The sequence below is a fragment of the Geotrypetes seraphini genome, chromosome 15, assembly GCF_902459505.1.
Source record: "Geotrypetes seraphini chromosome 15, aGeoSer1.1, whole genome shotgun sequence".
In the NCBI taxonomy this organism is placed as follows: domain Eukaryota; kingdom Metazoa; phylum Chordata; class Amphibia; order Gymnophiona; family Dermophiidae; genus Geotrypetes; species Geotrypetes seraphini.
In genome coordinates this window covers 62,384,596-62,398,239 of record NC_047098.1, presented here as the reverse complement: position 1 = coordinate 62,398,239, position 13,644 = coordinate 62,384,596, and the positions used below count along the sequence as shown (strand labels likewise).

Below are 13,644 nucleotides of genomic sequence, written 5' to 3'. Positions count from 1 at the left end.
TTCTTTAAACTCAATCTTTTGATCGCAATTCACGCCTTTGTGCTGCAGAGGTTCCCTGGGGGGACAGCTTTGATTGCGAGAGATCGCAGACTTTGCGGAAAGTCTGCTTCCAGGAGGTTGGCTGCCTGGCAGTGAACCCTCTAGACAGCCTGCACTTTCAGATCAGGGCTCAGGGACCGTTCCCTTGGAAGCTTGCTCACCCCAGGTTCATCCATTAGTAGATCTGAGCGCAGGCTGTGTGACTCCATGGAGGTGCGCCCGGGATTGGAACCAACTGAGTCCCTCCACCAAGTTACGTCCACATGGCTATCTAGTGGTGGCGAAGGTTTTCAGCCTTTGGCATCAGGCCAGTAAGGCAGTTAGAAGACCAGTCCAGTTTGCATGCTTGTTGAGGCAGATGGAGGCTTTAGAAAAAAAAGATCATTTAAAATCTAAGATGGCTGCCAAACACTCCCCTGAAGGTCAAAAATTTCAGGGAAAGGGGTTTTGGAGGAGCTCTAACCCCAGAAACCCTTAAAAATAATTTTGTCTGATCTTCCTGATTTTTCCCTTAAGGAATCAATAGACTGTACTCATTGTGCTGGTACCTGCCTGTTGTCAGTTTTGCTTCAGCCTGACTGAGTGGAAAGAACTTTCTGCCTCAAATTCTTTTAGGAATCAGTCCCTAACTGGAGATCTCCACCTGAGGACTCCTACCCCTACAGATCCTTACAGCATAATGGGGGAGATTAAAATGTAGCCGGCTCCTTGAAACCCAAAGGGATTCACACGGGTTTCATAGCCTGCGTTCAAGCCTCTAATCCGAAGGCGAGTTGGCTCCCAGGGGAATGAGCCCTGAGCCTCGAAGAAGTACAAAGCTCATCAGGTACACCTGGGCGTTGCCCTGCATGCTGCAGCCCACCCTTGCAGAGTCTGCACCCTCTCTCGGACAGATTATCTCCAAATATGGGATCCTCTGGGCACCGAAGCATCACGAAACAGAAGAAAAATACCCAAAAGTAATAAAACCCAAACAGAGCCGATCAGAACACACCACCTCAGTTCGCTGGTAGAAGGAAAACTGAAGAGGTGAGGAGGAGGCGCTGAAAGATGTGATTGACATCTTTCTGCAACTGTTCACAAGCACAGATTGATCTAACGTACAGATTCCTGTGTATATTAACAGAGAGAAGATTACATCTTACATTGGGCAAGCTGCTCTTATCTCTGACTTCATATTCTGTGCTTTCCACCTCTCTGCCTAGAATAGCCTACTACCAAAAACTCCACTGGCTGCCCCTGGAAGCAAGAGTGCTGTTCAAGTTTGCCTTTCTCTGTTTCAAATCCATTCTTGGTTTGGCCCCCTTATACTTGGTTCCCCATTTTACCTAAGATTGTCCATCTCGTTCTCTCCGAGAGAACGAGAGCCAGAAGGCCTTGAGCATGCGCAGATACTCAAGGCCCAGCCCAGGCTAGAGGCGGGAGCTTTCTTTCACTCGCACAAGCAGCAGATGGGGTAAGGAGCATGTTTGGGATGGCGGGCGGATACCGCTTCCAGCATGGGGGTGCGATGCAGTTCTCATGGGAGGGCGTTCAAGGGGGGGGTTTGCAATGCCAGTTCGGGGGGTGCAATGTCGGTTAGAGTGGGGGGAGAGGGTGATGGAGCAGCGTCGGTAGCCTCGGGGGGGGGGAGGAGAGGAGGAGGTAGAACGAATTAAAGCGAGTTTCCATTCATTCCTATGGGGAAACTCGCTTTGATATACGAGTAACTTGGTTTACGAGCATACTTCTGGAACGAATTATGCTTGTAAACCAAGGTGCCACTGTAAATAGACATACATATACACACACATTTTTAAGCTAATTATTTGGTTTTCTATGAGAATGGTTATCCTGTCTTGCAGGGAAGGAGATGGAAACCATTGCAGGTATGCTCTCAGTGGCTTGTGTCTTTCAGGGTACTCAGTGGAGCTGTAGAACTAGAGGAGGAATTGGAGAATAGATATGACCTTCCACGGCCACTGCCTTTGGAGATGGCATGGCAGAACAAGGGCTGCACATTCCTTTCCATCCCCAAGCAGATGATGCAGAGTGTGCGTGATTATAATGATAGATATGGGCGGCACTTACGACTTACTTCTCACGAGGCCATAGGGGGCTTCAATCCTTGGCACATCACTGAAAGGTAAGTGCTTGTCTTCTCTGGCTTTTCAGTGATTGTTCCAAAATACAAACGGAATGTATAGAACGCAGGAGGACCAAGTAAGTCCAGGTCTATTTTAATTGTGTACTGTTTAAATGGTATATTAAATTGGATAAACAAATCTTGTAATGGATTGTGAAATGTATGATACTAATGTTCAGAAGACATGAATTCATGTGCTATTCAAAGATATATCTACTGTATATTTTGCAGCTCAGAGCTATATAGATATCTTTTAGGCTTACTGTGTCTTCCACCAAGATGTGTGGATATAGTTATCTAGATGGAGGCTGCAAATGGCTATTTTCTGGCTAATTTGAAACTCTGCTCCCACAGTGCCCTGGCCCCTTGTTAATTTATCTAGATTTGTTGGCTGGGCAAAACATATCCATTTGTTGGTGAGAGGTTTTCAGTGGTAAGACTTTGTCCAACAGGTTTTTCTGAATAGTGGTCATATATAGTAAATAGCAAATGAACGGTCCATCCAGTCTGTCCATTAATTAAACCCATCAAAAATACATGATTAAATTAACTTGTCTCTTCTTTGATATTTCTGGATCATAGACTGTAAAGTCCACTTGGTCTACCCATGACCCAAATGCTGAAGTTGTCATTCAAGCTTACTCCAGCCTATCCAACCATCTACCATTAAGTGGCCAGTAAGATCCTCATGTTCCAAGTTAGTGGAGTTCCCTTTGAAGCCCTCCTCAGCCCATCCTATATCAAATCGCCACATATGGGACACAGGCCGTGCAAGACTGTCCAGTATTGGCCTTAGTTCTTTAATTTACATCCTTTGTTTCTAATTAGAGATCCTCTATGTTTATCCCACACTGTTTTGAATTCCATCACCGTTTTCCTCTCCACCATTTCCCTCGGGAGGGCATTCCAGGTATCTACCACCCTCTCCTTGAAGAAGAATTTCCTAACATTGCTCCTGAGTCTTCCTCCCCTTATCCTCAAATTATGCCCTCTAATTTTACCATTTTCTCTTCTCTGGAAAATATTTGGTTCTATATTAATACCTTTCAAGTATATAAACGTCCGTATCACATCTCCCCTGTCCCTCTTCTCCTTCAGAGTATACATATTTAGGTCTTCTAGTCTCTTCTCATACTTCTTTTGGTTCAAACCTCTTACCATTTTTATTGTCCTTCCTCTGGACTGCTTCAAATCTTTTTATATCCTTCACCAGATATGGCCTCCAAAACTGAACACAATACTCCAAGTGCGACCTCACCAATGACCTATATAGGGGCATCAACACCTAGTTTATCCAAGTTTATTCTTAGTTTGATATACTGACCATCACAAGTATCTGGCTGGTTTACAATATTAAAAATTTAAAAGATCTTAATAAAAAGTAAAAAAAAGGGTAGTGAAAGCAAAACAAGGCATGATTTGAGGAAAGCTAGGGTGAAGGAAAGTTTTAATTACATTTAAAAAATAAGAAATAAAAGGAAGGGAAGATGGGGAGGGTAAAACAGAAGAGAAATTGCTTCTTAAAAATGGTTCTTTGTTTATTTATTTATTTTTTCCCATGATCGATTTCTAGCTGCAAATTTGATATGCATCGTTAAATAAAAATGTTTTAAGATTGGGTTTAAATTTGTTTAAAGAATTTTCACAACCCTCGAACACTTAGGATTTTCGGGTGTTTGAGGCTTGTGCAGATAAGGACAGAGCGTGCAGGAATGGGGCAGGGACAGGCAGGACAGGACGGAAAAAGGAGTTCCTGTGGGGTTGGGAAAAAAATTTGGCCCTGTGTCATTCTCTACTCCACAGTCTGAAACCCGAATGCCTTCCACCAGTGACCTGTCACTGCTATGACCCAAATCTATGACCTTCCACTAAGAATGAGACATTTTTTTTCTGCTGCAATGTTGGCTTTAGGTTGGTTGAGGTGGAGAGAATTAGTGGTAGAAGTGACCCTGATTTTGCACCATGGCTCTTTGAAGCATCATTTTATTGGGGGGGGGGGTGAGAGAACACAAGTTGGTGAGGTTTGGGTGGGAGTAGACACCTCTTTCATGCAGCGTCTGCCTTTATTCTGCCTGGATGAGACTTGTGGCCATTCAACAAATTACCATGGCAACCACATTTCCTAATATTTATTTTAACCAATAAGAAGCCTGAAGTGTTGCAAATAGAGGGATGATTTTATTATATAGGAAAACAAATGATATTAAAAGAACAGTTTATTTAAGTGATTTACTTATGGCACATCCAAAATTAAAACTTAATACATAATATAGTATTGAAACCTAAATCTCCATCAGAGATCAACAAAATTGTGTAGAAGGGATTCATTAAGCCAAAAAACAAGGATCAAACCATCTGGGTCTATGCAATAGCCTCTAGTCACTGGCAGGCAAAAGCCAAGAGTATGCCAATAAATTTAAGTCAATGTCCCAGAGAGGAGCCAGAGTCCACTTCCAGCTGAAATTCATTGAGTATAGCATTATGGCAATATCTATTTTGGTTGGGGGGGGGGGGAGGTTCTGCTTGTTTTGCTTTTAATAACATCTTCGGATATTGTGCTTTGTTGACTGTGGAGAATCAGTCTGAATATAAATGTGTTTTGGTTTTTGAACGATAATGAATTTTGTACAAACAGACTGCTCTTGTCATGGGTTGTTTTGTTTTTTTGGGATAGCTTAAGCAGTTTTATACACAACAAGGTTAAATTTTATCTTGGCTTTTATGTCTCAGTTAAGAAATAGATTGGTATATTTTTTACATTAAATATACTATGTTTCCTCAGCAGCTTGAATTGAGATGAAATAGTTGGGGGAACGCAATGAGTGTCTCCTTGAAATGTCTCCTCTCTTTGAGACCTTTTGTAATTTTGCTATGTTCTCAATTCAAGGCCCACTGCCTCACATACATGCATGCACAATAGCACTCTCTTGCATTCAGAGTACCAGGAGATGCTAAGTGATGTGGTCTTTTTGATGAAAGAAGGACATTCTGCTTTTCTTTGTATTTTGGGCAGCATATGCCACGTTTGCTGAGTACTGCAAACAAACCTAGACTGGTCCTCCTCATCCTTCAGAAAAGAAAATAGATTTATAGGAAAGAATATATGTTACACAACCGCAGCGGAGGAAAAGGGGTGCTGCCAACTGCAGAGACCTCAGTGATTCTGAAAGGGAAGCTAGCGTGTAAGAATTTGAGATTGGGGTGTATGGGAATAACGGTTGCCATAGTAACAGCCACTCTGACAGATCTTGGTTTGCTTCGGTTGGTAGCCCATCCTCTCCCCTTCCCGGGGGAACTTTTTCAGTTTATTTTAGAGTTTGACTGATGACTTTGGATGTAATATGTCAGTATATTATGTTTAAAAATGACACTGTCATTAGTGTTTGTAGAAAACAGGCATTTGAGTCTGCTAGACTGAGCTTAATGCTGTGATGCTCGAGAGATTCAAGCCCCAGTTCGGGCTTTGGCTGGTTGAGGTTGAGAGTTCTGTCAAAGATGTTGAACAAGAATTGGCCAGTGCTAACACCAGAATATATTTAGAAGAAAAAAAACAAAACCTGCTGTCAGTTCCTGAATATGGACAAATGTGTTTTGATCAAAGAAAATAGAATGTATTGAATTTTGATACTCTAATGGGAAAGGAATAGGAACTAATAAAGGGATAAGCCGTACAAGAATATATTGCATATACTATACGTATACATGATATATGGGCTTTAACAAATGCCTTATGGCTGTTTCTTCTGTTGAAAACTAGCAAATAGGGGTATATTTATTTTATTTACAAAATTTTAATATGCAGGCAGACCCCTGGTTAAGAACAGGTTCCATTTTATAAACCGTTCTTAAGTTGAATTTGTATGTAACTTGGATCCTAGTATTCTTCCCACCTCCTTTGAGGCCCCTCTTGCATCCCCATCCATCTCACTATTCCACCACCACATCCAGCATTTCTCCCTCTCATCTCTCTCTTCCTCATGCATCTCTACCTCACTCTTCTCCCACCTACCATGTCCAATAATTCTCTCCCTCCCTGTGCCCAACAATTCTCTTTCTTCATTTCCCTATGTGCATCTCTCTTTCCCTCTCACTGAGATACCTAATTCTCCCTTTCTATTCCCTCCCCATCCTCAGCATCTTTCACTCACTCCATTCTTCAATCCTGTGGCCCAAGTTCATGCCCCCTCCCTCCTTCCTTCCATCCTTTGGCCAAGATTGTGCTCCCTCCCTCCTGAGTCCCAACGTGCCCCTCTCTCTCCCTTCCTCCATCCATTCTGTGTCCCCCCTCCCGCGGGTGTTTACCACCTTCTGGCTGGCTCCCTCCTCTTTCCAGCTGAGGTTGTTTCTCTTGACAAAAGCCGCAGGCAGCAACTCCTACGGCTGATCCGGAAGCCTTCCCTCTGACGTTGGAAGGAGGAGGGAGCCAGCCAGCCAGAAGAAGGCAAACACCTGCAGGAGGGGGTGCGAACCTGGGACACAGAATGGAGGGAGGGAGAGAGAGGTGTGCATTGGGACTCAGGAAGGAGGGAGAGGAGGTGTTTTGGGCACAGAAGATTTAATGAGGACCCCCCATTCATAAGTGCAATTCCAACATAAGTCAGATGTTAGTAAAACAGGGACTGCCTGTACTGCCTTTCATTTTATAAAGTGCCCCCATAATGTTGGGTGCTAAGTGTGAATTCTGTAACAGAATCTGGGCACCTAACGTCCATTATAGAATTCTAGCTTAAGTTGGCATTTATGTGCCAAGATTTAGGCATGCCCACTTACGTCACATCTATGGGAGGCATACATTCTTACACCTAAAGCAGTTTCCAGTGCAATAGGGATGGTATGCTGAATCAAATGGTTATCAATCTTTCAAGCATACTGCAGAAGATGTCAATCACAGCTTTTCAGCTCCTTCTCCTCCCTAGTCTCTGCTGCCCCCTCCAATTCTTCATTCCGCAGGTGAGCATGAAGGTGTGTCTGATCTGTTCTTTGATACATTATTGTTTTGCGGTGTACTTTTTCAGTTTGTTTGTGGATTTTTAATACAGCTTTACAGGACTGCTTTGCCTGCTTGGAGAAGCCCTGCTATAGTTCATCATACAATCCCTATTGTACTGGAAAAAGATTAGGTTCTTACCTTGATAATATCTTTTCAAGTAGATAGGAATGGTATGCTGAACCCTCTGCCCAGCAATTTATCTGATGTGCCTGCTTTCTGTCTCAAGCTTAATGGTCAGCTTCATAACTAAGATTTTACTGTCAATCAGACTGTTGGATTAGGAAGAGACTGTATATATGTTTATAAGGGAGGAATGGTTGGGTTCCATAAATGGTCAGTCTGTTTGTTTCTTGCTTGTATTTTTTAATTCATTGTTCCTCTTTGAGCCTTGTTAATGTTTTAACTACATTACTGTTTTTTCATTGATTGTTTTAACTTACCCGAGCAGATCAGAAACACATTTTTGGGGAATTCCTTGTATCCCTCCTTCTGTTGTCTTCTGTAGGGCTGTCGCTAGCTTTGATACAAACTGAAGGGGGCAGCAGAGACCACGGAGGAGGAGGAGGAGGAGGAGTTGAAAAGCTGTGATTGACATCTTCTGCAATGTGCTCGTGAGCACAGATGGATAACCCAGTAATTCAGTATGCCATACCATCCTATCAACTGGAAAAGATATTATCAAGGTAAGAACCTAATCTCTTTTTGGTGCGTAAATGACAGCATTCTATATCAGATGTGTGTAATTGTGGGAGCTTTAGAATTTGCAAGCTATGCAAGTTGCACACTAAGACTTTAGAATACCACTTGGTGTCCAACTAACACATGCAAACCTATAGTATAACAATCACGCACATAAATGCTAGTATTCTATGATCTGTGCTGCTCATGTTATAGAATGAGGGAGATAGAGGATACCTCTGCAAGGGTGGCACCCCCAATTAACTGAATGCATCCTCTTTGAATCAGAGCACATGCGGAAATGCTATTTGTCTGTTTATTCTAAGTCTTTGTCTTACTTTCCAACGTATGAAGAATAACTGCCTCATCAAACAATGCCAGAAATAATGGGTTTGTTCTTTTTTTCTTCATATTTCAGACATTGTTCAATTTTCCTCTAATGTATTGAATTAATTGGTAGCAGACAGACTCTTCTCTAAGCTCTAGTCTCAAGGCTATTGGTTTAATATAAGTTTATAATTGTGAAAAAGTAAATCATTGAGTTGCTCAAATATAGCTGTCTGTCAGCCAGTGAAAATTTCAACCCAAATGTACTGCTGCTTCATAAGGTAAAAATATCAAACTATGCAGTGTATCTTAGATTTGCTTCAAGTGCATTTCAAAGTAATGAAATGAATGAGGACATAGTAACTGTGAGCCGATACTGCTGTTTTATTGTCTGTGCTTGTGGGAGTCTGGTAGATCAAATGTATTACTCAGGCATGTCTTTTTGCATTATCTGGAATAAAGGGTTTAAAAATGCTTTTGACATATAAATTGCATTATTTTTTTGCCCTTTAGTCTTGCAGAAGACCTTCTGGAAGGAGCACTGTGCGATGTGGCTGCAGAGCTGCAGGATGTTTGTGAGGACTATGCAGAAGCAGTTTTCACTTCAGAGTTCCTACAGCCTACAATGTGAACTGCTCTGGAACACATTCCATTACCTCCCATGCGGGCAGTACCAGCAATACAAGTCAAGGGCAAGGACCTTCCTTTCACATTTTTATTAGTAGAGCAAATAGGACAGTGATGGATGAATGTAAAACAAACAAACAAAAAAGCACTGAAGAGCTGGATTTATTTTTATTTTTTTTTTTTTACAAAGTTATTCTAATGCACCGTGTTGATCGACACCCTGCAAATTACTTTTTGATTTCATATAATAATCCTTTATGTGGAGCATCCTTGCATTAAGAATGGGACGTTATCTTCTTTGTTCTAGTTTTGGCAATCATGTATCTAATACTATAGAATTTACTGGATCTTCATAAAACTGTACCTTTGTTTGAGTGCATTTCACTGTGAGATCCACAGCATTTATTGGTTCTTACACTAAAAGTATGTGACACCAGCACTATAGTGATAGAGAAGAGTTTTTGCTTATTGTTTCAGTAATTTGGGTGTGAAATCCTTGAACACCAAGAAGGTTTGCCCAAGCAACACATAATTTTCATCTCTAGCCATGGTGGACAGGGACCTGAGTATTTCATTGTCATAATGTGCCCAGATCCTATTGACTCCAGCAGAGAGGATAAACCTCAGGTAGCCTACACTGCTCTTTATGGCAGGGTCAGCAAATCTTACACTTTACTTACTTTGGAGATATTGGTCACAGATAGTTCTGAAGTATATCTGTATGTTACACCGATGTCAAGCAAAGGGTGATCTTTTGGGCAGGTAGTGGGCGGTCCTAATTTTGATTAAGTATTTTTAGAATAAATCTGATTAATCCAAGGAGTATTCAAAAACATGGCTCATAAAAGAGTCTTTAAGGAAAGGTTGCAGTGATACGAACAAATAACATCTAACTCTAACCTAGCATCAGAAATAAGGCAACAAGAAAACAAAAATACTCATCTTTATTATATGTTTGTTTGTTTATTTCTTACCCGACTTTATACAGGACGAGTTACACATTAACATATAAAATAAGATTTACATTTATCGTACAAAACACTTCAGAGACACACTATTACATAATTACATATCAAATCAAAATACATATACCATACACGTTGCATCAATGACAAATTTCATTTAAGGCCAAAACTGGCCAAACCCACACATGCATCAAAATACACCATACATCTTCATTAATGGGAGCAACTGATTCAACAGTCCCATCCCATCATTGACTAGGACTCTTAATAAATACAGCACTGAGCATATTCTCTTTTCAAAGTATATACAGTAAGGAGCTAATAATCAAAACTTTAAAACATCCAAAAACCAGCTTAAGTCGGCACTTGGATGTCCTAATAGTAGGGACATCCAAGTGCCAATAATCAAAACCAACTTTCTAGACATGCAGCAGCATTCCAGAGATCAAAGGGGCTTGTTGGGAGATATGTTATTGGCGGGAATTGAGTGCGCTTCAACCTGGATGTACTGCAGCCATAATCAAAGCTTTGCTACAGGGAACTTAAACGCCAGCAGTTAGACCTGTTTCAGTTGCGTCTAAGTTCCACAAAGGTGCCCAAACTGACAAGAAGATCATTAGAGGATTTAAGGCATGACCTCTCCTTACTCCCCAAGTGGTCATAACCTCCTCCCACTACCCAAAGAGCGAAAAAAAAAAACCAACAACCCAAAAACCAGTAGGCTTCCCATCAGCTGATCACGGCAGATGAATCTTCATCAGCTGAGCTGGTTCAGGGATTCCTGGCTCAGCTGATGGGGATTCCTCCTGCCAGGATCAGCTGAGCCGCAGAGCCCTACACTCCTTCCCATGACATCCCAGACGTCCCCCAACCTCCCCTTACATCTCTGCCCCCATATCCCCCCAACATTCCTGGCCCCCCCCCCACATCCCCAACCCCCCCCCACACACACCCCAATACCTTCTGATGAGAAAACGACAGGAGGGAAGCCTACTCCCTCCTGCCTACAGGGCAGCGTGCTGCAAATGACGGCGTTTCCCCCTACCATTGCATCTTGGGATACAGTGGGAGGGGCTGAAGGCCCTGATTGGCTCAAAATCACCATTTTGAGCCAATCAGGGCCTTCAGCCCCTCCCACTACATTCTAAGATGCATTGGGAGGGGGGAAGCCCTGTCATTTGCAGCGCACTTTCCTCCTGCAGTTTTCTCATCTGAAGATACGGGGGGGGGGGGACAGAGTGGAGATGTCAGGTGAGAGGTTTAGTGCTCCGCAGCTCAGTTGATTCTGGAAGGGGGAATCTCCATCAGCTTAGCCGCCAGGAATCCATGAAACCAGCTCAGCTGATGGGGGATTCATCTGCCGTGATCAGTTAAGGTAGTTGGTAGGTACGTCTAAAAAAAACTTGCTTTTCTGCTTTTTTCACATGGACGTTTTTATTTTTTAAGTGGGCAAAACTTATACTTGGCTCATTTTCAAAAATAAGACATTTGGCAGCTTTGAAAATGTATATTTTACCTACTGGGTTTGTAGACATCTGGCACAAAACATACAACCTCAGACTTAGGCACACTATTAATTATGCCCCTCTAAGTGTTCCCAAACCTGTCTGGGGTATTTAGCCAGTCGGGTTTTCAGAATATCCATTATGAATATGCATGAAATAGAGTTGCGTACCAAGAAGACAGTGTATGTAAATTGATGTTATGAATATTTATTGTGGATATCCTGAAAACCTGACTGACTTTTGGGAATTGCTGATGTACAGTATAGTCAGATCAGAGAAGAGCCTGTGCTGTATTTGAGACTATGTAACAATACCTCCTAAATTTGTTTTTAAATAAGCAATGCTTTAATAAATTATATTTTATCTTTATTTTAATTTAGTGATTGTATAATTGAGCAAACTGTAAAAGGTTTCTCTCTTGCTTATAACAATTTTACATCTGATATAGTATTTTTGAGGTTTTTGTTTTGTTTTTCTTGCATGATGGCAAAATCTTTTCTTCAAAATATCCCAATAGATTTTATACTTGCAAATTAATCTGAAGATGGCAACATGAGAAAGACCAATGACTTTGATGGTCATTATGTGATTTTTACTTTTTTTTTTTTAACAAATTTCAGATACGTTAAGGCAGTGCTTCTCAACCTAGTCTTTGAGGCACATCTAGTCCCATCAGGTTTTCGGGATATCCACAATGAATATGCATAACATAGACTTGCAGTCATATGCCTCCTTGGTTAGGGTTACCAGATTTTACTTTACTAAAATCTGGACCCCAATCCCACCCCCAGCTGTCCGCTCTTGTTGGGCAGGAGGGTATCTGCGCATGCGCGGATGCAACGCAATGATGTCACGCGTGGTATCCACGCATGCAGATTCCCTCCTGCATGATGTGATTTCATAGTAACATAGTAGATGACGGCAGATAACGATCCGAATGGTCCATCTAGTCTGCCCAACCTGATTCAATCTAAAATATATATATATATATATTTTATTTTTTTTTGGGGGGGGGGGATTCTTAGCTATTTCTGGGCAAGAATCCAAAGCTCTACCCAGTACTGTTCTTAGGTTCCAACTACTGAAGTCTCTTGTCAAAGCTCATTCCAGTCCATCTACACCAGTGGTCTCAAACTCAAACCCTTTGCAGGGCCACATTTTGGGTTTCTAGGTACTTGGAGGGCCTCAGAAAAAATAGTTAATGTCTTATTAAAGAAATGACAATTTTGCATGACGTAAAACTCTTTATAGTTTATAAATCTTTCCTTTTTGGCTAAGTCTTAATAATAATATTGTAATTTATAGCTTAAGAGACATATGATCAAGAACCTGCTTTATTTTACTTTTGTGATTTTGATAAACATATCAAGGTCCTCAAAATAGTACCTGGTGGGCCGCATGTGGCCCCCGGGCCGCGTGTTTGAGACCACTGATCTACACCCTCCCCAGTCCATGTTCAACCAAACGGCCATATACGGACACAGATCGTACAAATCTGCCCAGTACTGGCCTTAGTTCTTCAATATTTTCTATTATTTTCTGAATCTAGATCCTCTGTTCATCCTACGCTTTTTTTGAACTCTGTCACCGTTTTCATCTCCACCACCTCTCTCGGGAGCACCTTCCAGGCATCCACCACCCTCTCTATAAAGAAGAATTTCTTTACATTGTGCTTGAGTCTACCACCCCTCAACCTCCGGGTTTTGAAAAGCTGTCCGGACCCCTCGCAACCTTAGAATTACAGGGTTCTAAGTGACAATTTTTAGCTCCGATGACTTCCGGGTTCTCTCTGACATGTAGATGTTACAACACTCACGAGGATTTATTGCAACTTAACTGTTCCTTCATAAGAAATTACATGGTTCTATGCACAGAAATTAGTCTATGCATGGGATTACAAGGTTCTAATTGCGAGCCAACTTTCGGTATAGTTAGAACCATGTAATTCTAAGATCATGATCTGGTAACCCTATCCTTGGTATGTAAATCTATCTTATGCATATTCATTGTGGATGTCCTAAAAATCTGATGGGACTAGCTACACCACAAGTACTAGGTTGAAAAGCATTGTCACTACTCTTAAAAAAATAATTCTCACAGTATGACAAAGAAGGAAGATTTAAATTAAGTCGGTAACAAATTGTTTCATCAGGCTTAATTTGATCACCTAGATGGGCACGATCTGATGACCAGCCAGCACGGCTTCAGCAAAGGAAGATCTTGCTTGCTCAACTTGCTGCACTTCTTCAATGGAGTAAACAGGCAGTTAGACAAGGGTGGACCCGGTCGACATTGTATATCTGGATTTTCAGAAGGCGTTCGACAAGGTTCCGCATGAACGACTACTTCAAAAAATTGCGAGCATGGAATTGAGGGTGAAATATGTGG

General features: G+C 41.7%; 1 protein-coding gene across 5 annotated transcripts in view; it reads left to right on the top strand.

Annotated features, from left to right (window-relative positions):
- KIAA0753 (KIAA0753 ortholog) overlaps window positions 1–10,065 on the top strand; it is a 71,577-nt gene extending 61,512 nt beyond the window's left edge. For 3 of the 5 annotated variants that reach the window (XM_033922014.1, XM_033922016.1, XM_033922017.1), the window contains 2 exons: window positions 1,937–2,164; window positions 8,673–8,809. In XM_033922014.1, the coding sequence (XP_033777905.1) occupies window positions 1,937–2,164; window positions 8,673–8,790 (346 nt within the window). In that variant the 3' untranslated portion in view covers window positions 8,791–8,809. Of the gene's footprint in view, window positions 1–1,936; window positions 2,165–8,672 lie in introns of all 5 variants that reach the window. The other 2 variants (XM_033922013.1, XM_033922015.1) reach the window with 2 other exon arrangements.
- The last annotated feature ends 3,579 nt before the right edge of the window (window positions 10,066–13,644 follow it).